General features: G+C 53.8%; 1 protein-coding gene across 1 annotated transcript; it reads right to left on the reverse strand.

Moving 5' to 3' along the window:
* Positions 1-6827: 6827 nt before the first annotated feature.
* Positions 6828-23956, reverse strand: SIGLEC1 (sialic acid binding Ig like lectin 1). The gene is made up of 21 exons (XM_082644355.1): positions 23721-23956; positions 23078-23437; positions 22513-22809; positions 20706-20972; positions 20142-20396; positions 18570-18869; positions 17648-17905; positions 16284-16619; positions 15755-16009; positions 15223-15525; positions 13905-14165; positions 13438-13749; positions 11895-12149; positions 11322-11591; positions 10983-11234; positions 10360-10662; positions 9463-9723; positions 8385-8687; positions 8022-8124; positions 7598-7670; positions 6828-6944 (listed from the first exon to the last, which is right to left on the reverse strand). Exons 1-21 carry the CDS (start codon positions 23767-23769, stop codon positions 6837-6839), a joined length of 5181 nt encoding a protein of 1726 aa, XP_082500481.1. The 5' UTR covers positions 23770-23956; the 3' UTR covers positions 6828-6836.
* Between the last annotated feature and the right edge of the window lie 1099 nt (positions 23957-25055).

Raw genomic sequence — 25055 nt, forward strand, 5'->3', positions numbered from 1 at the left:
TTGTTTCTTGTTTTAAAAAGTTTGTGTACTGAGTAGTAAATTCGGATAGCGAATAGCAAGTATTCCGATAGCGAGGGATGTTAAATTTAAGCAAATCTGTTTGTTTATGAGAATTCAAAATGCGCCAGTTCAGTTAGTAAGAGTTGCAGTGGGGACGGTAACCTATGTTGGCCTGATTCAAACATCAAAAAGTAAGGTGGGTCTTCCCTGGTGGCGCAGTGGTTGAGGGTCCGTCTGCCGATGCAGGGCACACGGGTTCGTGCCCCGGTCCGGGAAGATCCCACATGCCGTGGAGCGGCTAGGCCCGTGAGCCATGGCCGCTGAGCCTGCACGTCCGGAGCCTGTGCTCCACAACGGGAGAGGCCACAACAGTGAGAGGCCCGCGTACGGCAAAAAAAAAAAAAAAGTATGATGAGAGGTATAGGGAACATGCCATCCTCTCAGACCACTCCCCTCCAACCAGAAGCTATTATAAGCTTCTTGTATAGGCTTTTAGATTAGTTTATGCATGTCCACGACAATACAAACACTTTTTTCCCTCTTTTTAACATTTTTCTGTACCTTGATTTTTTTCACTTAATACCCTTGGAGATCCTTCCTATCAGTGGTCTCCTTAACACTATTCTTTTTCTTTTTCTTTCTTGTTTTGGCCTTGCCATGCAGCATACGGGATCTTAGTTCCCCTGACCAGGGATTGAACTTGTGCCCCCTGCAGTGGAAGTGCAGAGTCTTAACAACTGGACCACCAGGGAAGTCTACATTAACACTATTATTATTTTTTTAATATTTATTTATTTTTATTTATTTGGTTGCACTGGGTCTTAGTTGCAGCAGGTGGGCTCCTTAGTTGTGGCATGCGAACTCCCAGTTGCAGCAAGTGTGTGGGATCTAGTTCCCTGACCAGGGATCGAACCTGGGCCCCTGCATTGGGAGCACAGAGTCTTATCCACTGTGCCACCAGGGAAGTCCCAACACTATTCTTATGCTTATTACTATTATTCTACTATGATTACTTTGGATTTTAAAATTACAATAAAATGCACTTACTTTAAGTGTACAATTAGATGAGTTTTGAAAAATTTATACACCTATGTAATCACCACCACAATCTAGATAGAACCTTTCCATCACCCCCAAATAGTTCCCCTGTGCCCCTTCCCAGTCAATCTCTTCCACTCCTAACCCCAGGCAACCACTGATATACTTTCTGTCTATAGATAAGATTTGCCTGTTCTAGAACTTCATACAAGCAGAATCATAAAACATGTACTCTTTTGTGTCTGGTTTCCTTCCCTCTTTGTTTTTGAGATTCATTTGCATTGTTTCATGTAGCAGTAATTTGCTCTTTTGTAGTGCTGAGTATGTTCCATGGTAAGGGGGAAGCACGGTTTCTCTATTCTCCAGCTAGACATTTGGGTTCTTTTCCAGTTTGGGCTCTTCTAAATATGGCTTCTACAAATTGCTGTGTAAATCTGTATGAACATGTTTTCATTTCTCATCTGTAAATACCTAGAAGTAGGATTGCTAGGTCATACAGTAAAGGGCATGTTTAATTTTTTAAAGAAACTATTTTCCAAAGTGTCTGTACCATTCTACATTCCCACTAGCAATGTGTCAGAGTTCTCCATATTCTCACCAACATTTTAGTGTTATCAATCTTTTATTTTTATTTACTTATTTATTTATTTGGCTGCATTGGGTCTTCATTGCTGCACACAGGCTTTCTCTAGTTGCGGCAAGCGGGGGCTACTCTTCATTTCGCTTCAATGCGTGGGCTTCTCATTGTGGTGGCTTCTCTTGTTGTGGAGCACGGGCTCTAGGCGCACGGGCTTCAGTAGTTGTGGCACACGGGCTCAGTAGTTGTGGCTCGCAGGCTCTAGAGCACAGGCTCAGTAGTGTGGCGCACGGGCTTAGTTGCTCCACAGCATGTGGGATCTTCCTGGACCAGGGATCGAACCTGTATCCCCTGCACTGGCAGGCGGATTCTCAACCACTGCACCACCAGGGAAGTCCCCAACCTTTTAAATTTTAGCCATTCTAGTGGGTATGCAGCATTCTCATCATTTTTAATAGTTGAATGCTATCATTTATTCATAGTCTCCTCTTGGGCATATAAATGGTTTCCAGTCCCTTTGCTATTACAAACAATGCTGTAATGGATAGTTATATACACAAATTCATCTGTGAGATGATATCCTACAAGCAGGATTGCTGGGTCAAAGGATATGTGTGTTTGTGATTTGGGTAGATAGAGTTAAATTGCCCTCTGATTTGTGCCAGCTCACAGTTGTACCAGCGATATCTGGAGTGCTCATTTTCCCACAACCTTACCAACACAGTTATCAAAACGTAATATTTGCTAGTCTGAAAGTGAAAGTGCAGTCTCCATTTGCATTTTGTCTTATGAGTGAGGTTGAATATTTGTTCAAACATTTAAGAGCCGTTTGTATTTCTTTTTCACTGAATTGCCTGTTCATATCCGCAGCTCATTTTTCTATTGGGTCTTTCTCTTAACAACTTGAAGCAACTCTATATATAAGGGAGATGAACCCTTTGTCTGGAGTATGAGTTGCAAATATTTTCCCCAGCCTGTGGTGTGTGGCTTCAGCTCAGTTATACTCATTGCTGAGTAACATTTGATTGTGTGACTATAACCACATTTTTCTTTCATTGACACTACCGTTGCTGGAGCTTTGAGTGGTTCTTAGTTTTGAGATGTTATAAAAAATGCTGCTGTGGGGCTTCCCTGGTGGTGCAGTGGTTGAGGGTCCGTCTGCCGATGCAGGGCACACGGGTTCGTGCCCTGGTCTGGGAAGATCCCACATGCCGCGGAGCAGCTGGGCCCGTGAACCATGGCCGCTGAGCCTGCACGTCCGGAGCCTGTGCTCCGCAACGGGAGAGGCCACAACAGTGAGAGGCCCGCGTACAGCAAAAAAAAAAAAAAAAAAAAAAAAAAATGCTGCTGTGAACATTCATATGCATGGGTCCTTAGCTTCCTCCCTTTGCCTGTCCTGCTTCCTCCACCCTTTTACTGGTCTCCCCTGGGAACACGTTCTTAATAGGTCACTTGCACATGAAACCCTGTAATGGGGAACGAGACCTAGTACAGACATAGATGGCTTTGGTCATGCGGGGTGCTCCAGTGTAGACAGGCTGGAGAGGCATCAACCCCTCCCCCTGTGGATGAAGACTTGTGTCTTCCTAATTTGCCTTCTCTCAGGATCCACATTCTCTTTTGGAATCTCTGGTTGTGCTCCTGGTTCAAGAAGAAAGAGCCTGGGCCTCTCTGTCCACCCCTACTCTTCCCCACATCCTCCCTGAATGGGGAAAGAGAGGGGCTCTTTTTGCCCTGGGGGCTGACAGCAGCAGAGGCCACCCCTCCAGGACAGAATTCCCGATATTCCTGCTGGATGACCAGGAGGCAGAGAGTAAGGCATCCTGTCACACGCTTGGTCCATTTTGCTCTCTCTTTTCTCATCCGAAGAGGCTTTGGGGAGGAGTAGGGGTGAACAGAGAGATCAGGCTTCCGTCTTGAAACAGGAGCCAACTGGAGATTCCAAAAGAGAATGTGGATCCTGAGGGAGGGCAAGTTAGGAAGATACAAGTGCCAACCATGGTAAAGGAAACAGTCCTGAAGAGGAAGAAGAGAGGCGCAGCTAAGAAAGCTCCAGAGGTCACAGGGGCAGGACAACACCAATGTGCACCCTGGCCTGGAGGTGGCCCAAGTCCCATGACCTGGGGGCCAGGGAAGCAGAGCAACCTCCAGGGCAGCCAGACTCTGAAGGCAGAGGGGAGGCTTCAGCACACTGGCTAACTCCTACTCACACTGCAGACCGTGGCCTTGGTGTCTTCTTGTCCAGGGGCCCTCCCTGACTTGAAGCCGGCCACTGTCCCCTGCACTATCCTTCTCACTGCACCACATCTCAAACAGCAATGCACTTGCCCATTGCCTTGTCTCTCTCCTCCAGACCTTAAGTTCTGTAGGCTCTGGGACTATGTTTGCTGCCTGGCACAGGACCTGGCACACAGTCAGTGCTAACAAAATGAGGGGGACACGTAGCTTAAAAGCCATAGAGGGACTGGAGTCCTTGCAAAGTGGATGCCTCCCAAACTCAGATAAGCTGTGTCCAAGCCATGTAAGAGGAATTTTCTGCTAAAATCTCAGAGCAACTGTTTACATTTGGAGGTTGCAGAGGAGGGGCTGGGGTCATTGGACCAAAGTTGAAGAAGATGGGTCCTAGAAGTGCCACTCATCAGCTTGGTGTTCGTGACCAATGACACAGTGGGAAAGATGATTTATCAGATGGAGTGTTAGTGTCAGTCTCCAGAGGGGCATCTGGAAGTGTCCTGGGAAGAAAGCAAGTGAGAGTTAAGCCTTCGGAGTGTTTGTGTAATGGGCGACACCCACCATCTGTAAACAGGACTCATTCTGAAGAGTGACCCGGAAAAGGGTGACTATAAACATTCTGGTACAAGTCTCACAGCAGATATAAGCCCTTAATCCTTTTGAACAAATACCCAGGGGTAGAATTTCAGGGTCATAAGACAGGGGTATTTTAGCTTTAATAGATAATGTGAAACAGTTTTCCAAAGTCGTCATACATTCTGTATGGTTCCCACATAAAGTTCAAAAACAGACACATCAAACCTATGGTGTCAGAAGTCAGGATACTAGTTACCTTTGGGGGCTTGCGACTGGAGAGAGGGGCACAAATGAGACTCTGGGGGCTGGTAATGGTCTGTGTCTTGATCTGGGTGCTGGTTACATGGGTATATTCACTTTCTGAAAAGTCATTGAACTGTACACTTAAAATATGTGCACTTTCCTGTATGTGTGCTACCCTTGAATTAAAAGTTTATTTAAAAGCCTTGAGGAGCCACAGACCACTGGGGGTAGACAAAACTAACACCCCTGAGAACCCTCCAATCCCAGGTGGACCTACGTCCCCTTGGAGGTTCACAGAAGCAGATGAAGACTCCAAGTCAAATGTTCCCAAATCCTCCAGTAGCCATCCCTTCTGTGGCTACCCGTGGTCCTCCCATCACCCTCTCTTCCTTAGACAGTTGCAAAACATCCGGCTGCATCTAGCTTGCTCTCTCCTTGTCCTATCTCTGGTTTTAGCCCACAGTTTCCACCCTCCCACTTGAGAGCAATGTAGAAAAACCAGTGCTTACTAAATGCTTACCTACTGCATGCCAAGCACAGTGCTGGTCATGTGTGCAGCAGAGGTGAGCAGTGCCCAGAGCCTCACGGAGAAGGAAGGGGCACGAATTGCTTGAGCATAAGGTAGTTTGTGGTAAAGGTCATATAATTTGCACCCACTGCCACCTCCAGCAGATGGTGTCCCAGAATAAACCCCACTCACATTCGAATCCTCTGTGTTCCAGTCCAGCAGTTTGGCTTGCAAGAAAGAGACTCATTCCAGTTATGTCACAGGATGGACGTTTATTGGGAGGACATGCCTGATAGGCTCCCAGGAAGAGCCTGGCAATCAGGCACTAATAAGTACCGGAAGGGTCCAGCCACGGCTACATGAATCTCACCTGGCCTCCAATTTTTTCCCAACCTGTTAGCTCCTATGCCAACTCCCCACTTCTCTTCACATTTCTCAACTCAAATCCCAGAGTGGTGGGCTCTTTGCTCCTCCCACCATCTGCCACCAGGATACCAGGGGAGTCACTAGCCCACTTGAGAACTGTTTCCCCTCAGGCACTGACTTCCCTAGGGGCATGTTATTCTTTCTTAGTGACCCTTGTTTGTCTTAACAGCCCCTGGTGCACAAGCTTCCAGGAAGAGGACGTGAGCTCACTTGATCATGGACAGGAATGCACTTGGAGCAGAAACAAGGATGCTGATACCATTTCTGCTCCCCATTCTCTGGGGGTGGGGGAGTGGGAATGGGAGCATCTCTTCTTCCAGAAGCCAGATCTGGCACAAAATGCCTGTTCAGGCAACCCAACTGCCTGGGATTCCCTCTCCCTAGGGACCACGAAACCTTCTTGATTTCCTCAGTCTTAATGTGTGAGAGAGACTACCTCCTCCAGGAAGCCCATGACCAGAATAGACAAGGACGCACCCTGGCCTTCAGTAGATGAGCGCTGAGACAGAACGTGGCCCGCTGGCAGCATGCCCATCAATGTCAAAATCTCAGGGATGTGTCGATAGTCGGGAGTCCTTTGAATATATAATAAAAAACTACATTTCCCAGAATCCCTTGCAGCTTGGCATGGCCATATGACTAAATTCCAGCCAATGGGAAGTGAGTGGAAATTACCTGCACAACTAATGGGTTGTAACCACAATGGGAAAGGGCATGCCTTTAACTTCCACTCTTCCCTCTTCTTGCTGGAGGAAGTGTGAATGCAGTGGCATCATTGTGAACTTCACAATCAAAGGCAACATTTTAGGGATGGAGAAAAACAAAATAGAAGGATCCAGAGCTCCAACATCTTAAACCACCTTAACATATCCAGACTAGTATGGGAGAGAAAAATCAAATTCTCTCACGTTGAAGTTACTGTATTTGGTCTTGTTACAGTAGCCTAGCTTATATTCTAGCTAGTACAGAGTGCCTTGACCAGCCTGTGATGATGTAGAAAGCTCTTCCTCTATTCTAATCCATCTCAAATGTTCAGGGTAAGCTTGGAGGAGAAAGATGTGAAGAGGCAATGCACTGGAATATCAATGGAGAGATGAGATCCAGAGAAAAGAGAAAGAGAAATGGACTTGGTCAATTCATTTCTCTTCAGAGTCCCCCAGGGTCAACACCCTTCCTGGTAGATTGATGTTCACCTCCACCTCTCGCCACCCATTTTTCTTGGGGTTTGGAGCCAGGTCATAGAAAGTCAGGTGCCACAGAGCTGTTTTCATGGAGGCAGGCAGGACCCAACGCTGTCTTGTTCACAGGGCCCGAGTCATCACAGATTCCTGTAACCTCCTCCCCCTGAAGGCAGGAAATGCTACAGGTCAGCTGAGGGACAGAGCACAGGACAAGGTCACAAATGTGGCTGCATCAGGATCAATGAGCTTCCCACAGAGAAAACTCTGGTCACTGGAGGACTCTGGGAGTAGTCATCACCTGACCTCTAACTCTGGAGGGCGGTCCCCCAGGTCCCCAGCCTTGGGTAGGGGTCCCAAGGGGATTGGTGAGAGTGTGCATGACTGGAAATGTGGCTGGGAGCCCTGGCCCACCAAACGGATTATCTGAAGAAGGGGACACATCACAGGGGAGGAGAAACAGACTTTCACCCCTGCCCAGGTGATGGGCAGAATCAGGAGTGGGGAAGAGAGACCCTAAAACCCGGGTGGGGTCCTGTGTTACAAGATGTGTCCTGGAAGTAGAGGTGATGCTGCTCAGTTCAGAATGTCTACTCCAGTCATTCAGGCAGCCACGCAGCAAGCACGTGACTGCTCCGCCCCAGTCAGAATATGGCTCCCCCTGTCTTCTCGGGGGGCGCTGGGTCACTATGCTCTCTCCCTAGTCTCTGCCTAGCCCCAGACACCATCCTATAAATGAGAGTAATCTCTCGGTGCCAGCCCCGCAGTGCGGGTTAGCTGAGCATTGTGTCTGCATGTGCCCACATGGTGAACGAATACCTGTGTGGTTTCCTTCCGAGAAGCCATCTCCACCGAATTTTCACCCACTCTCAGCTTATGAAAAAGCCTCCTTCTGCAAGGGTAAAAGCGGACTCAGAGAGCCTCTCCCCTCCCCCGCCTGCCCCCATTCCCTTCCCCCACCCTATAAGCTTCACCCCAGACTGCTCACTACACAGAGAGCTGGGGAGATTTGTGGAGAGTAGGCTACTTTCTTCCTCCCCAGCCCTTTCTTCAGCAGTGAGAGGGCAGAGATAAGAAAAGAAGAAAACTACAGAAAGATAGATTTAGAGATGATTCTAGAAGGGCTTCCCAAATTTGGAGCAAAGAGAGGGACAGGCTAGGAAGTATGGAGCTTGTGAATTTGGTGGGAGGAACATGGGGGAAGGATGAGGTAACTCTGTCCACCTTCTAGCTCCAGACCCACCTCCAGGCGTAGCAGGCCCCCAGGCCCAACAGTAGGAAGAGGAGGCCCACCAGCAGCCCCAGGACCCAGAGTAGCTGCTGGAACAGATGCAGGCGGTGCAGGGCTGGAACACAGGGGTGGGGTTTAGGGGTGGCTGTGGCTCCAGGCCTCCAATGCTCCCTCCTAAGGTGACTCCCCCAAGATGAAACTTAAGTTTCACTTTCTCTCAGAAGCGTCCCCATGAAAAGGAGCTTCAAGAAATCAGTCTAGACTAGACAAGCTGATTGCAGCAGAAGTGATTCAGGAAAGACCTCAGAAGGAAGCCTTCGGACCTGAGAACTGGGCCTCTGCACAGAGTGGCCTGGGAGATAGAGCCCCCCTCACCTCTGGTTCCAAAGTAGGTGGCAGCAGAGGCAGAGCCCAGGGCGTTGGAGGCAGAGCACACGTATTCCCCCTGGTCACCGGGCCTCAGCTCCTCGATGTCCACCCTCAAGGCATTGGGGGTGGCTGAGACGTGGATGTGTGGCTTGGCAGGAGCAACCTGGGGCTGGCTGGAGGCCACCAGCCGACTGCCAAGGTGGATGGTCAGGCTGGCTAGGGGCTCGCTGTCCACTCGGCAGTCCAGAATGCCCTGGACGCCACCCTCGGGCTCCACAAAAACCGTCATGGTGGGCGTCTTGGGAGGGTCTGTGGGAAGACGGGGAGTGTGGTGATTGCAGAAACAACCACAAATTCCTCCCCTTCCTGTACCCCATGCAAGGTGACTGCTGCTCCACCCATTAAGAGGGAGAGCCTGCTTCCTCACTCCTTAAATCTGTGACTCACTTTGAAGGCAGAAGAAGTAACATTGTGCGACTTCGGGGCTAGACCTCAAGGGGCCTTGCATCTTCTGCTCTCCTTGGAAAACAACCATGTGGGAAGCCCAGGCCAGCCTGCTGGATACATGTGGCCCAGCCTATAGCCAGCCCCAATTGCCAGCCATGAGGGTGAAGCCATCCTAGACCATCTAGCCTCTGTTCAGCCACTGGGCAACTGCAGCCACATGAGGTAAGACTAGCAGAACTGCACAGCTGAGCCCAGCCCAAATTTCTGACCCACAGAATTGTGAGCAAATGAAAAATGGCTGTCGTTTTAAGCACTAGGTTTTGGGGTGGCTTATTACACAGCAATAGCTTACTGATACGGTATGGGGCCCTGGTGAAGAATAAAGTAGGGGGCCAATGTTGATGAGGGCCTACTGTGTACTATCTTGTGTACTCCTCACAAGGTGAGGGGACTGACATTTTACAGATAAGGAAGCCAAGGGAGGTGCACAAGATCACACATCAGTCACCGGGAATCCTCTGACCCAGGACTCCATTCCTGTGAAGTCCTTGCTCTTTGCAGACAGAAGAGGAGGAAGACCTGAAGTGGGCGTGTGAGACGTGGGGAGACTGGGGCAGGGGGAGGATGTCACACTCACAGAGCACCCGGAGCATGACTGGAGCAGAGGTGGTGGCCCCAGTGGGGAGCTCAGCCCGGCAGTGGTACATTCCAGCTTGGGCAAGGGCCACATGAGTGAAGGCGAGGGTGGGCACAGGCTCTGTGTGTAGTTGCCGGCCATTCCAGAACCAAGCAAAGGTAGAGTTCTCCACGGGCCCAGGGCCGCCAGGGAGGTAACAACTCAGGTTCAGCGCTGTGCCCTCAGGCACATCCAGCCCTGGCTCAGCCACCACATGCACACCTGCAGGACCAGAGGTGGTTAGAGATCTGTAGGCCTGTAGGAGCCGGAGTCTCTGGGTTGGCCTCTGTGCATGATGGGAAGGCCTGATCTGACTTGGGATCTGGATCCCCAAAGGTGGGACTGTGTCTCCTCCATCAGACTGAGATCAGGGCTAGCTCTCCTCCTTGCCCCGGGGACTTCCGGGGCAAAGCTCTGCCTCCCTCTCTCATCTATTCAAGCTTTTTGATGGATGAGGCTGTGTCTTGCCCTCAGGTTGGACTCCCCAAGGTGGGGCTGCACCTTGTCCCTCAAACTGAGCTCCCTGTGGGTAGGGTTATGTCTGTCTTCCCATCCCTGGTTTCCCCAGGGCAGGTCAGTGCTCCCACCCGCAGTCTGGGCCCTGCGAGGGCAAGGTTATGTCTCCCCTGCACCCAAGCTCCCCTTGGGCATTGCCATACCTCCCCGCCCCTCCCCCTCCCTAGGGAGCTCTCCAAGGGCCAGGCTGTTTCTCCCCCTCAGGCTGGGCAACCCCCTCCTGGGGGAGCTGTTCCTCCCCACTAGGTCAGGCCAGCCAGCCCCCTTCTGTGGGAGCCCCACCCCTCACATGGACTCAGACCCCACAGCACCGGCGCCCCTCCTGCGCCCTGGCCTGCTCACCTTCTGCCTGCAGCTGCCCCATGGTGCTGACTGAGCCCAACAAGTTGCGGGCCGTGCAGACGTAGGTGTCCCTGTCACCTGAGGGCACTTCTTGCACCCGCAGCTGCAGGGCGTTGCGGGCCACCTGGACGTGGCCCGTCCCCACTGCTGAGCCGTGGACCCCGTGGCTGGTGGCCAGCACCTTGCCATCGCGGGAGAGGGCCAGCTCGGCAGGTGGCTCGCTGTCCACGGTGCACTGTACCACGACCATGGGGCTGGCCCTTGAGTCCCAGAAGGAGGACAGGATAGCGTCCCGAGGGGCATCTGCGTTGTGGGGCAGGGCAGAGTTGAGGGCTTTGCTTGGAAACCCTGTGCTATCCGTTGCCCACCTGCCTGGCATTGGTGAGGCTGAAACCTCTGGGAAAATGGTTACTTCTGGGAAGTGACAGCTTCTCAGGAGTCCTGTGGGCAGATTCCTCCAGACAGGGTTCACAGGACCTTAAGGAATCTTCCCTCATCACCTATGTCTTTCTTTCCCCAAGTGTCCGTTCCCAGGTTCCCTGCAGTCCTATGCCCACCCACACCAGGGCCCAGAAGCACCCTCCACCCTCCCTGGGCACCCCCAGCCAAGGACACTTGCTCACAAAGGACATGCAGTGCTGTGGGCCGGGAGCTGCGTGTGCCCTGGGCATCCTGGACCTGGCAGGTATAGGCGCCCGCGTGAGCCCGTGTAGCCACCGGGAACGAGAGAGAGGCAGCTGACCCCTCCTGCAGCCAACGACTGTTGTGGTACCAGGCATAGTGGGTGGGTGGGCGGGCAGCAGGGTCTTCACAAGTCACTGTGACGGGGGCTCCCTCGGGCACAGTGGCTGACGGAGCCAGGGTCACCTGCACACCTGTACCAAGAAGACGTGGTCAGCTGGGCTGGCCAGACACCATAACTGATCCCACCCCTGGTGCGCCTGGCTAGGGCCCTGCCTCACCCTCTAGCCGCAGCTCCAGGGACATGTTGGTCTGACCCAGAGGACTGCGGGCCGAGCAGCTGTAGAGACCCTCGTCACTGGGCCCGGGCTCCCACAGCTCCAGCCTCAGGGTGTTGGGGACAGAGGCTGTGGTCGAGGACACCAGGAGACGGCCAGCATGGCTGAGGGCCAGCTGGGCAGGTGGGCGGCTGTCCACTGTGCACAGCACCAGGGCCAGCTGCCCGCCGCGGCTCTCCAGGAGATAGGTCAGGCGCATGCCGCGGGGTGCATCTATGGAGGCACGAAGGCATAGAAGGAGTTCAGGGACCACAGTGGTGAGGAGGCCAGTTTGCAGGTAGCATTCTAACCAAGAGGGCCTTGGCTCCCCACCCCCAAGGGCCTCCACTTGCCCAATCTGGGGCACTGCTTCTCTGCCCCAGTGACCCCAAACTCTAATGCTCCTTGTCCAGTACTCCATCAGCCAGCTCGGTACTGCGTTCCTGGGGTGGATGCCTGTGAGGCTCTGGCCATGCCCTGATCCCTGCAAGCTGTTGTCATTCCTCCCAGCTCCACCCTGCATCCAGCCACACTCACAGAGGACGTCCAGGGTGACGGGTCTGGAGAGGTGGAGTGCCTGGCCAGGGGTCAACACTCCACAGCGGTAGGAGGCAGCATCCATGACCGTGACGTTGGGCAGGGAGATGGAGTGGACAGCACCTGGGCGCTGCTGCCCGTCTTGGTACCATGTATAGGTGAGCTGGGCCACGTGGGTAGCCCATACAAGGCAGGTCAGGTTCACCAGCTGCCCCTCCTGTACGGTGGCTTTGGGCCACACCTGCACACTCACAGCTGGGGAGAGAAGGAGGGCATGGGGACACCAGGGATTACCAAAGGCTGTGTAAAGCAAGTCACCTGTCTCCATGAGGATGGGAAGCCCCTCGGCCTCTGGGAGGCACAGGTGACCCACCTGTAAGTGGGGTCAGAGATGGAGCTTAGGAAATGGCTCATCATCTGTCAGGTGGTCCCAAGCAGAGTTCTCTCTGCAGCGCCCTGAGCCCTACAGGCCTCACCTGCCCTGCTGTGGTTTCTCCTTGAGTGCCCCCTTTCTGATTAGTTTTATCCACTGGGCATTCATGCAAAATTCTGTTTTTAAGAAAGGTTTTCAGGGAATTCCCTGATGGTGCAGTGGCTAAGAATCTGCCTGACGGGGGCCTCCCTGGTGGCGCAGTGGTTGAGAGTCCGCCTGCCGATGCAGGGGATACGGGTTCGTGCCCCGGTCTGGGAGGATCCCATATGCCGCGGAGCGGCTGGGCCCGTGAGCCATGGCCGCTGGGCCTGCGCATCCGGAGCCTGTGCTCCGCAACGGGAGAGGCCACAACAGTGAGAGGCCCGCATACCACAAAAAAAAAAAAAAAAAAAAAAAAACAAAGAATCTGCCTGACGAAGCAGGAAACACAGTTTGGAGCCCTGGTCCAGGAAGATCCCACATGCTGCGGAGCAACTAAGCCCGTGAGCCACAACTATTGAGCCCATGCGCGACAACTACTGAAGCCCGTGCGCCTAGGGCCTGTGCTCTGCAACAAGAGAAGCCACCGCAATGAGAAGCCCGCACCCTGCAACGAAACAAAGAGTAGCCCATGCTCGCCGCAACAAGAGAAAGCCTGTGCGCAGTCAACGAAGACCCAACGCAGCCATAAATAAATAAATAAATAATAAAATTTAAAAAATAAATAAATAGGGCTTCCCTGGTGGCGCAGTGGTTGAGAATCTGCCTGCCAATGCAGGGGACACGGGTTCGTGCCCCGGTCTGGGAAGATCCCACATGCCGCGGAGTGGCTAGGCCCGTGAGCCATGGCCGCTGAACCTGCGCGTCCGGAGCCTGTGCTCCACAACGGGAGAGGCCACAGCAGTGAGAGGCCCGCGTACCACAAAAAATAAATAAATAAATAAATAAATAAAAATAAAAAAGGTTTTCCATGAAAACCAGATCTGGAGACTGCTGCCCTTAAGAAGGGTGGGAATACAGACTGTCCTATGTTCAACCCTCCTGCCTGTGCCTCAGGCTTCCAGAACCCTCTCCAACCTCCTCTTCTCTTAAAGGAGCCACACACACACACACTCACACCCCTACACTGACCCTGGGCATCAAAGGTGGCTGAGGCCGAGGCCTGGCCCAGGGCGTTGGTGGCCTCGCAGGTGTAAACGCCCTCATCCTCCAGCACTGCATTGTGGATCTCCAGACGCAGCGTGTTGGGGGCCACAGTCATCTGTAGCCGGGGAGAGCTGCCTGCAAGCTCCCCCACACCTTGTAGGGTAGAGGCCACGAGGAGGTCCCCATGGAGCAGTCGTAGCTGGGCTGGAGGGTCGCTGTTCACACGGCACAGGAGGAGGCCCAGTCGCCCAGGGCCTGTGTCCATTAGGGGGATGAGTGTGGCCTGGCGAGGGGAATCTACACAAAGCAAGCAGTGGTCAGGGCCCAACCAGGTGGTCCCTCATCTAGGACTCTCTCGGAGGCAGAGCCCAGGACCAGGGGCTCGGCATCTCCTTCCCCAGTCATGCCCTTGGCTCCCTCATCCCCCAGGAAACACGAACGAAAGTGCTTACACGACACATGGAGGCTGACGGGGACAGCCAAGTTCGTGGTGGCTGAACCTGGAGCCTGGGCTTGGCAATGGTAGGCCCCAGCTTGGCTCAAAGTTATGGCTGCAAAATGGACTGTGGCCGAGGTGAACTCCTGGAGGGGCTGGCCATCCCGATACCAACGGTATGAGATCCCCTCCAGGACCCCTGTGGGTACCTGGCAGCTCAGGACCACAGCCTGGCCCTCTCGGAGCTCAGGCGATGGTGACACCCGGACCCAGGCTCCTGCAGGGAGAAACCAAGAGCAGGTGAGGGCCCTCTGCCATACCCTCCCACATTCTGGGACTGCATGTGTGTCCACATGAGGACTGCAAGACCCCAAGCCCGTGTCCTGGAGCCACAGCTCCCCCACCAGACCACTACTGAGGGCCCCACTGCCGTTCCATGCCTCTTCCTCTCCTGCACCTGACTCCTCTGCCCTGGTTCTGACCAGCATTCACTGCCCACCACCTTGAGTTATGGTTTTGCTTTGTCAATCATATTTCACCTACCAGAGGGTGAGCCTCACCTGGGCTCTCAGCTTGTGTGACCTCTAACCCCAGTGCCAGGCACAGCACCTGCACATGTTAGCTCTTGACAAATGTTGGTTTGACCCCATAAAGCACTGAAATGGTAGGGATTTAGGTCATGCCAAGCGCCATTGTCCTTATCATGAGCTGGCCTCAGCATGGGTGACCAAGTGCTTGAAAGGGGAAGTTAGCAGCTGTGTAATCTTGAGTTCTTTTCAGCTCTCTCCAGCCAACTCTGCACCCAACCTCCAAGTCATGAGAGCCCAGGAACTGGGGACCAGGCAAAGGGCTGTCCCTAGTGCCCCCTGGGTCTGAGGCAGGAGGAGACCAGGGTTGGGGGAGTAAAAAGGAGGGACAGAGTGGTGATTGAGAGCCCAGACTGTGCCAGGGACCAGCATTGAATGTGCCAGGGACTAGTCACGTGACCATGAGAAAGCCCCTAAAACTCTGACCTTCAATTTCTCTACAGAATCAAGGCCCAAGGAAAATGTTCAAAAACTGTTGTTTGTCATTGTGGGAGAAAAAAGTGTGTTTTTCTTTGGCCTTTGCAGCATTATTGATATTAACTTTCCTTTTTTCTGGTTTATTCACTTAGGGAGGATTATTACAGAAGAATATTGATAGATAGATAAATGAAGAATATGAATATATTCATATGCATGTGTATATATGTATATATACTCACATTTGTATATTATATATCTATACATAAATATGCAGAGTGGCCCCCAGGGCACTTGGGTCCACCACAGCTTCAGAGGACTGACACTCACCTCGGACCTGGAAGAAGAGGGAAGTGTTGGCTGACCCCAGGACATTGGTGGCCTCGCAGCTGTAGCTGCCAGAGTCCGCCAGGCTCAAGTCTTGGACCTCTAGCTGCAGGGAGTTGGCTGTGGCTTTGGCCTGGAGGTGGCCACGGGATGAGAGCTGGGGCCCCGGGCTGGTGGCCAGGAGGTGCTCCCCATGGAACAGGGACAGCTGGGCAAGAGGGCGACTGTCCACAGTACAGATGAACACAGCCGTGTGGCCCTGGTCCACATCCAGGAGAGCTGACAGCTTTGGAGGATCTGGGGGATCTGCAGGGACAGTGGGGAGCTCAGGCCACCCCCAGCACAGCTCATCACTTTTCACTTGCCACACTCTGTTCCACACACACACACACACACACACACACAGAGTTCAGTCCCGCACTTGCCCACGCCCGAGCCAAGTTCTTGCCTCCCCAAACCGAACCTCAGCCCTGTTTCCCCCAGACCACCCCTTCCACCCTCCAAGGGCCCAAACCTGCCCTTGCCCATCACCCACAGAGCACACTCAGGACCACAGGGGTGGAGAGCTGGGCACCAGCCTCGGTGAGGATGCGGCAGGCATACAGGGCAGCATCTCTTCTGGTCACAGGCAGCAGCGTCAGGGTCTCCAGGGGGCCCTGGGCCCACAGTGCCCCATCCCGGAACCAGGAGAAGTTGGCAGGGCCACCGGCTTCCCGGCCCACCCTGCAAGTCAGATTGGCTCCAGTGCCCTCCTTCAGCGTGTGTGATGGTGTGATGACCAGGACAGTGGCTGGAGAACAGGCAGCACAGGCCTACTGAGACAGGCCTCACCTTGATGGCTTCCCCCCAGACCCTGGGGCCAGTGGTCCAGCCTCCCTGCCTGGAGGGGGTGGGAAGGAGGCCCTCTGGGGTGCCCATGGGGCATAGGGAGGAAAGCAAGCTCCCACTGCTGACCAAAGGTGGTTTCGCCCAATAGACCCTCCTCAGAGCTGGGGGTTGCAAAAGAATGGGGTCCCGAGTACCAGCCCCTGACCCTGAGCGACCCTTTCCCTGACCCGCCTCACCCTGGGCATCGAAGGTCGTTGAGGCAGAGGCATTGCCCAGGCGACTGCTGGCCTCGCACAGGTACATGCCCTCATCCTCCAGCACCGGGTCTTGGATCTCTACACGCAGCAGGTTGGGGGCTCTGGTGACTTTTGTGCGTTGGGAACAGCCCCCACAGGTGCTGCAGCTGCCCCCAGATGACAGGGAAGAGGCCACGACACAGCCCCTGTGGAGCAGCCGCAGCTGGGCCGGAGGGTCACTGTCCACACGGCACAAGAGGAGGCCTCGCCGTCCAGCCCCGGCTCCTGCAGTATCAGGGTCCAGCCGGGCGGTAAACATGGGCTGGCGTGGGGCATCTGTAGAGAGAGGAGCATGGGCACTATCCCACAGCCTCTGCCAGGGTCCCACAGGTCCACTAAAGGCTGGCTAGACTCCCAGAACACACCAAGCAAAGGCATGTACCCAGAGCTGCTGCAAACAGCTGTGCAGACTGTGCACGACACAAGGACAAACAGACAAGGGTGGGAGGACCTCAGCCCATGCCCCTTGTGCTAAGCTATGCCCTAGCGCTGGACTGCATCTTCCCAGAAGAAGGAGTGCCATTTTCTAGCTTGGACAGAGGGCAAGCAGCCACCTTGCATAACCTCCAGGTGCTCCTGAGCAGGCGCCTACCTAGCAATCCCTGGGTGTCTTGCTCTCTGCTTCCACTCTGCACCCCATCCCTTCCCCCAAGATCCTTCCTGCCTCTTATCTCTGATCTCCAAGCCAGCTCCTGTGAGAATAAATAATGCCTAAAATGCCCTCTTCCTAGAAGTTTCTGAAGACTGGGGCCAAAGTCCCCATGTGATCTCACCCTGAACACTAGAAAACACCCCAGAGGCACCTGCTCTTCCTGACAGCCCCCGGACATGACTCCTGCTCATGTCAGGGAAGGTGTTCTGGAAGCTAAGTGTGTCCTGAACATTGGTCAGCCCCTCAAAAGCATCCATCCTTGACAGGACGCAGTCCCTGTGCGGAGAGGCTCTGCCTTTGTGTCTGCACCTGTGAGGGCACAGCCTATGGGGTGTGTGCACATATATGAGTACAGTGTCCCAGGGCCCAGCTCTGGAGGACAAAGTTTGGACATGGTGTCCATGATGGGTCTGAGGCTAGAGGCAGAGCCTTAATGGAACTGGGGCTGGGAAATGAGATTCCCCAGCCTCAGTCTCCAAATTTCAGTCCTGAGTGTCGAGGTCCGCGACGTCCAGGCTTGTGGCTGCCTTCCTCATCTAGACCCCAGGGTAGGACAGGGCCAGGGGAGCCTGGAGGAGGTGGGGGTGGCTGATGGACTCCAATGGGCTGATCCTCCTCACAGCAGCCACGGGCTGGTGGGAAGGCTACTCACAGAGGACGGTGAGGACAGCAGGTGAGGAGGGCCCGCTGGTGCTATGGCCATTCTGGGCCCAACAGTGGTATGAGCCGGCGTCAGTGCTGGAGGCAGCAGGGAGCAGAAGGCTGCTGCTGGGCCCCTTGAGAAGGAGGGCCCCATTCCGGTACCAGGAGAAGCGTGTGTCAGGTGTCGGGCTTAGGCTGCTCCTACAGCTCAGTGTCACTGCCTGCCCTTCTGCCACCTCTGCTGCCGGGCTGATGAGGAGGCGGGCTGCTATCAGGAAAGGGAGAGAGGAAGGCTCGGCTCCCCTGCACGCCTGTGGCTTCATGCCACCCACCGCAGGAAGCGCCCCCGGGTTCCCCTCTCCCAACTCAATTGTAGGGAGCTCTGGGCTTCGTGGCATCAGCTCTGTGAATCTCTTGATGATCCAGGAGGGTCTGGTCTTGAATGCCAATTCAGCTCTTATTGGTAGTAGCTGGCTGAAGCATGGTTGAGAAGGATTCTGAGCCAGATCCCAGGCTTATGTCAAAAACCTGGCTTGATCAATTAGCTATGTCTGCCTCAGAAGGAGGGAAAGGCAGCACAGGCACCAAGACCCAACTTCTCTATTTGGTCTTCTGCATCTGACTCCTAGCACGGAGTCTGCCCCAAATGTTCAATAAATAAAAAACAAATGAATGCGCATTGAAGAACCCTCCAAGCTCAGAGTCAGAATGGGGACAAAAGGAATAACTCAGTCTGCCATGTTTCCCTTTTTGCCTTGACTTCTAGGAACCTCTGAGGCTGGGATGACTGTATACCTCATATCTTTGATGTGATTTTTTTCTAGCCAGCTAGTTGAGGCCCTCAGTTGACCCCTCCGGGCTCCCAGGAGGAAGGTACCAGAGAAGGCCTCCTCCTCAGACTCCTTCCACTAGCCTCACTGGGGCCATCTTACCATTGACATGGAAGTCCAGAGTGGAGGACGCATTCCCAAGGGAGTTGGTGGCTGAGCACGTGTACTCCCCACTGTCAGTTGGCCCCAGGTCTCGAATCTCCAGGCGCAGGGAGTTGGGGGCAGAGGAGAGAATGAAGCGTGGGCTGTGGTCACCCTCCCCGGAAGTGGAGGCCAGGATGAGGCCCCCATGTGACAACACCAGAGTAGCCATGGGCTCGCTGACCACAGAGCACTGGATGATGCCCACCAGCCCTGCCTGTGTCTCCAGGAAGGCAGTTAGGTCCGGGGCGAGGGGTGGGTCTGTGTGAAGATGAGGAGCAGGCCTGTTACCCTCAACAGGAGCATTCCTGGATCTCCCCTTATAGCCTATGACCCCTGCACCCACTTTTTCCCATAATGCCCTGGGAAAGGGGGGATGACCCCAGCAGCTCCTGAGTGTCTATCCCGGACTGGGCAAATCACTCCGTCATCCCAGTCAATCCTTGTGGCCACCCTGAGAGTGGGGATCCAGGGACCCCACTTTAAAGGTGGGAAAACTGGCAAAGAAACCTGGCAGTGGGCAGCACTGCCCCAAATAATCAAAGTGAACACTCCCAGCAATGGGACAAACTGACCCCATGTGCCTCTTGATGTGACACAGGGAGACAGACACAGAATCACATCCACAGTGTCCCTGCCCACGTGCACTGGCTCAGTCTGCTCCATTCAAACCAACGCAAACTGAGAGCATCACAGAACAACTGGCCTGTGCTCATCGGAGCTCAATGTCAAGGAAGACAAGAAAAGACTGAGGAGCTGTGCCAGAAGGAAGGAGAATAAAGAGGCTTGACAACTGAATGCAATGCAGGATCCTGGATTGAATCCTGGACAAGAAAAAAGTAATTACCATAAAGGACATTATTGGGCCAACTGGTAAAATTTAAATATGGATTGTAGATTAGACAATGGCCTTGTATCAATGTTAAGTTTCCTGACTACATACAATCGTTGTACTGTGGCTATGCATGAGAGTGACCCTAGGAAATACATGCTGAGAAATTAAGGGGTAAAGGGGCATTATGCCTGCAACTTCAGGAATATAAATGGATGGATAGATAGATGATAGAATATGTGTGTATGTATACCTATAGAGTGCATATGTATGTATGCATGTGGGTAGAAAGTGTATATGTAGAGAAAAATGTGTGCATGTATGCACACACATATGTGCATATATACATACATACATGTATATGTGTGCATGTGTGAGCACATATATACACAAACACATATAATATATAGTTAGAGAGAGAGAGGGAGAAAATCAATTTTCCAAAAATATTAACAAATGTGGAATCTAGATTAAAGGTATATGATAATTCTTTGTTTTCTTCTTGCAACTTTTTTAAAGTTTGAACTTATTTCAAAATAAAAAGTTTTTTTAAATAGGAGGAAACTGAAGCCCGGGGAGGTCAAAGCCTTGACCAGATGTGAGCTCAAGGGCACCTGGGCCCAGGACCCCAACCCTTCTGCAGGGGGCTCTACTCTTTAGCCCAGCTCCCAGGTCCAGTTCCCCACCCCCCCACCACTTACGGCTGACCACCATGTTGACCAGGCCAGAGCGCTCGCTGCCCTGGGCATTCTGCACCTCACAGAAGTAGAAGCCTGTATCAGCCCTGGTGGTTGAGCGCAGCTGGAGGATGCGGCTGTGAGTGTCCTCCATCAGGGCGTGGTTCTTGTACCACCTGTAGCGCAGCTCACTGGGCGCTTCTTTAGGTGTGTTGCAGGCCAGCGTAACTGTCTGGTTCTCCAGGATGGAGCCTGCTGGGCTCACCTGGACCTCAGCCACTGTGGGGGCAACATAGGGTACACTGGGGGATACCCAGCTGACTTCCAGGCCCAAACCCTCAGGGTTGCAGCCAATCAGCCTAAATCTCTGCCCATTCTACATCATGCCCCTTCTGCAGAGGAGCCTCCTAGACTGGCCATGCATCTCTTTGCCCTGTTCACTGCCAGGGAGGTTTGTCATCTGTCTGACACAAGGCTGGGACTCCTTACGGGCATCCCAGGAGGCACCTTGGCCTGGTTTCCCTCAGCTGCCATGGCCTGGACGCCTCCCTGCCCTCTGGTCAAGACCCAGGCTCACCCAGGACTCACTGAAGACGTGGAGGCTGAAAGGGGGTGAGACGGAAGAGCCCACGCCATTCCCAGCTTCACAGGTGTAGATGCCAGCATCGGCCCAGGCTGCCTGGGGCAGCTGTAGTATACGACTCTGGTCTTTGAGCTGCGTCCCATCCTTGACCCACTTCACGGAACTGACCTGAGGGTAGCTGTTATTCACCTGGCAGGTGAGTGTGACCAGATCACCTGGAAGGATGTTTCGCCCCGAAGGGCTGAGGAGGATCTTCACACCCTTGGGGGCATCTGCAAGGCATGATGGGGGGTGTCGAATATGGTGCTCAGGGAAGGCAGGGGGCATTTTTCCTCTCCTCTTCCAACACTCTGCCTTAAAGAAGCCCACCCAGATAAATCATAAGTCTCATTAGTTCCCCCGTCCAGGGCAGGCACTGCCCCCGACCTTGTGAGGAGTCCTGATCCCTTCCTTCTCCACTGAGAGCCTGATGCTGTGATGCTTGGCCTAGCGTTCAGCCTACGCTGCCCTCTATGGCTTTCTGCCTCATGACGTGTCCATTACCTCTCTTCTATCTGAGAGTCACGGACACACTGCTTGCTTTAGTGGCTTGTGGTAGCTGTTGGCAAGGGACCAACCACCTAATGGAGGGGCCAAAGGCAGAGTCAAACTCACTCAGAATGTTTACCTCATTTGTTGAGTTACAACAAAGAAATACAATACAAAGAAACTGCACTTATGGGGCTTCCCTGGTGGTGCAGTGGTTGAGAGTCCGCCTGCCGATGCAGGGGGCACGGGTTCGTGCCCTGGTCTGGGAAGATTCCACATGCCACGGAACAGCTGGGCCCGTGAGCCATGGCCGCTGAGCCTGCGCGTCCGGAGCCTGTGCTCCGCAACGGGAGAGGCCACAACAGTGAGAGGCCTGTGTACCGCAAAAAAAAAAAAAAGAAACTGCACTTCTTTAAATCTTGTTCCAAAGCCTCTCTCTATGTAACTATGCTAATAAAAGCTAATATTTTCAGGAGTTCCCTGGTGGACTAGTGGTTAGGATTCTGGGCTTTCACTGTTGTGGCCCAGGTTCAATTCCTGGTCAGGGAACTGAGATCCAGCAAGCTGTGAGGCGTGGCCAAAAAAAAAAAAAGCTAATATTTTCAAGTGCTTAATCTATGTAAATATGAAAATAATAGAAGCTAATATTTCTGAGTGCTTAATAGGTATCAAGCACTCCTTTAATTTTCATAACAATCCTGTGAGATAGAAAGAATTTACTATTACCTCCACTACACAGATGAGAAAACAGAGGCTCTGAGAGGCAAGTAACTTGCCCTAAGTTTTGCTCATCTAGTTGATGGCGGAGCCAGCGGCCGGCCTGATGCCTGTGTACAGTAGTCGTTCTAGAACAGGCTGCCCTGTTTTACTGTGATGGGAAGACGCATAACCAAGTGAAAACTCAGACTTTCTCCCACTGCCTCTTTGCCATGTCTGGGTGTTACCCTGGTCACGAGTATGAGTGGCCTTAGGCAGGAAAGGGGTAAACCCCTGCCTCCGTGGCAACATCCAGGGCTGGGCTAAATCCCAGGGCCCCTGCTGCTTGACCCCCAGTTCTCTGGCTTTTTGTGTCTCCTCTTCTCTGCCCAGCCCAGCTTCGGGGACTGGAGGTGGAAGAGAGCCTTTCAATGTGGCCCTTAGGGCTTAGTAGTCTCTCTCCACCTGCCCCACCCTGTGGGTCCGAATGCAGCCTGGCTGTTTCTACAGGCTGGAGAAGGGACTGTTTCCACGGGGGTGCCACAGACGCGAGCTCAGTAACGAGGGCGTGGCCCCCAGCGCACTCACACTGCACTTGGAGGTGAATCTCGTCCTGTGTCCTGTGGTTGGCCACCGAGAGCTGGCAGCGCAGGGTCCGGCCATGGTCCTGCCAGGACAGGGCCATGTGGAGGGTCTCCATGTGGCTGATGCCCGTGGGCTCAAGCTTCTGGAGGTTGGAGGTGACGGAGCGGGTGGGATCCTGGCCTTGCCACTGCAGACTGACTGACTCCTGCAGGCACGCGTAGGGAGTGGAGCAGTTGAAGTCCACCTCCATGCCCTCGCGCAGCTCAGCTGGTGAGGCAATGGTGGGCACACTGGGCTCCTCTGAGGAAAAAGACAGGAGGCTAGGGACTCCCCTTCACTGCACCTGACACCTCCTGCCCTAGAAACTCCAGCCTGGGGCAGGGGGGCTTCAAGGGGAAGGAGGATGCGAGGGGTTCATTGTGGGTAATGCCAGGGGGCACAGGGCTGGGGCTGGAACTGCGCCCAAGATTGAGGCTGCATTTGGATTCAGGACCAGCGTTGGGTCTGTGGGCCAGTGGGGCCAGGAGCAGTCTGGGAGTCCCTTCCAGGCAGTGGCCCTGCTCCTCACCTGTCACGGTGACCACTGTGCCTGTGACATCTGACCAGCGGTTGCCCTCACTGATCTCAAAGCGGAAGTTGTAGGAGCCCGAGTCCTCGGGCCGCAGGTCCCTCAGCAGCAGGCTGCACAACTTGTTCTCGGCACGCCCCACCAGCAGGGCACGACCTTGGAAACGGGCATCCACCAGCTGGGGGTTCCCGGAATGGCTCACTACCTGCCGATTGCCCGAGTAGTCATAGTACCAGATGGTTGTGATGCCGTGGGGCACCTCCACGCTGGCAGGGAAGCTGAAGATGCAGGGGATGACGAGGCAGGAACCGCTTACGCCCTGCACAGCCTGGGGACTGGAGACGCCCCATGAGGTCAGGCCTGAGTTGGAGGGCGGGACAGGGAGGAGCGTGATGCAGGCCTGGGGTCACTGCAGAGCCCCATGCTCTGCCCCACAGAAGGTGCCCCAGATGTGCCCCCAGCAATGCAGCCCCTCTGGGCACCCCAAAGAGGGTCACTGTTCCCTGTCCCCGCCTTCCCATGCCCTCCTTCAAAGTCAGCAGCTAAACCTGTGACCAGACACAGTCCAGTCTGCCCAGGCCAACAGGGGGCTGGACTCACTGAGGCCAGGCCCTATAAGAAGAAAAAGGCCAGCAACACTTACCTGCTGGGATGGATGAGGCCAGGAGGAGGAGCTGGAGCGGGAAGTCCATAGCAGGTTCTTACGCTGGTTCTGGTGCCTAAGAGGGTGGTGTACACTGTGCTGGCTGGGCACTCATAGGCCTCCTGGGGAACCTCAATCTCAGAGCCTGCTGGGGGCCCAGCCCTGTTTCCTCACACGCTATGCTGGCCAACCCAGTGAGAGGGCAGGGCAGCTGTCACTGGGAGCCAGGAGCCCGTGTTCCCAGTTCAGGCTGTACCCAGGAATGCCCTCACTTGGTGGCATGCCCCAGAAAGTCCTCTGTCTGTCTCTTGGCCCCGCCCTAAGTTCTGCTTTCCCAGGCCCCTCAAGGATGAACAGCTGTTTCTTCCTTTCCCCCACTTCCCTGCCCCCTCCCTGCCACCCAAGTCACCAGGAACTGGAGCCCAGAGAAGCCCAGTGACTTACTCCAAGGCATCCAGCAAAAATGATGGTTTCTTACTTTAGACTTGTCTCCCTACCACTAGCCTTACCAGCTATAGACCATAATGGGGCTTGACTGAGTGCTTACAAAAGTGCAGCCTTTAAGGGTCACTCCCCTGCTCAAAAGCCTTCTGTGGCTCCCCATTGCCCGTGAGATGTCGTTCCCCATACAACCCTGAAAGCTCTTCCTTTCCTACTCCCAGCTCTGCCCCCATTTCCTGCTCCCACTGGGGCCACCCTGGAACCAGTTCCCACCGTGGGGCCAATCCTGTCTGCCCATGAGCTCTCCAGCTGACCAGCTCTGGCCTCACCACAAATGATGTTTGCCTGCTGAAATCTTATTCAGTCTTCAAGGTGGCTTCTAGCTGAAACCTCCCCTTTGGGGTCTCTAGCCACTCCAGAGCCATCTCTGTGCTTGCCTTGTCCTTGGTAGCTGTGAGCACCCATTTCTCAGGACCTGGGACTGAGGACATGTGTCCTACAGCAGTGCAGAGCCCCCCGGCAGTAGTGGGCAAGAGAAGGGTGTGGTCCTTTGTGGTTAAAGTTGGTGGCAGGGCAAGTTTAGGTGTGACAGGGGTCACAAGGACCCTGCCCAACATATATCCTACAAACAGGAGTTAAATGCCTACTGTATACCATGCACAAGAAGGCAGGCCCTCTGCCATAGAGTGCCCCTGGCGGAGATGGGGGCTCTAAGAGGTGCAACAGATATGAATCCAAAGGGGAGAGATGCCAGAAACACATATAACTGAAATTATAAAACTGTTAGAAGAAAATGGGTGAAAATCTTCATGACCTAGTAACAGGCAATGATTTCTTAAGTATGACACCAAAAGCACAAGCAACAAAAGAAAAAATAGATAAATTGAATTTGAT

Source organism: Mesoplodon mirus (genome assembly GCF_964341445.2).
Source record: "Mesoplodon mirus genome assembly, chromosome: 15".
NCBI lineage: Eukaryota > Metazoa > Chordata > Mammalia > Artiodactyla > Ziphiidae > Mesoplodon > Mesoplodon mirus.

Coding starts and splice junctions, on each gene's coding strand:
- SIGLEC1 (XM_082644355.1), bottom strand. CDS start 23,769: ATGGACTTCCCGCTCCAGCTCCTCCTCCTGGCCTCATCCATCCCAGCA. Junction 20,973..22,512: donor GATTCACCTCCAAGTGCAGT/GTGAGTGCGCTG, acceptor CATGCCTTGCAG/ATGCCCCCAAGGGTGTGAAG. Junction 17,906..18,569: donor TCTGGACTTCCATGTCAATG/GTAAGATGGCCC, acceptor CTTTCCTGATAG/CAGCCCGCCTCCTCATCAGC.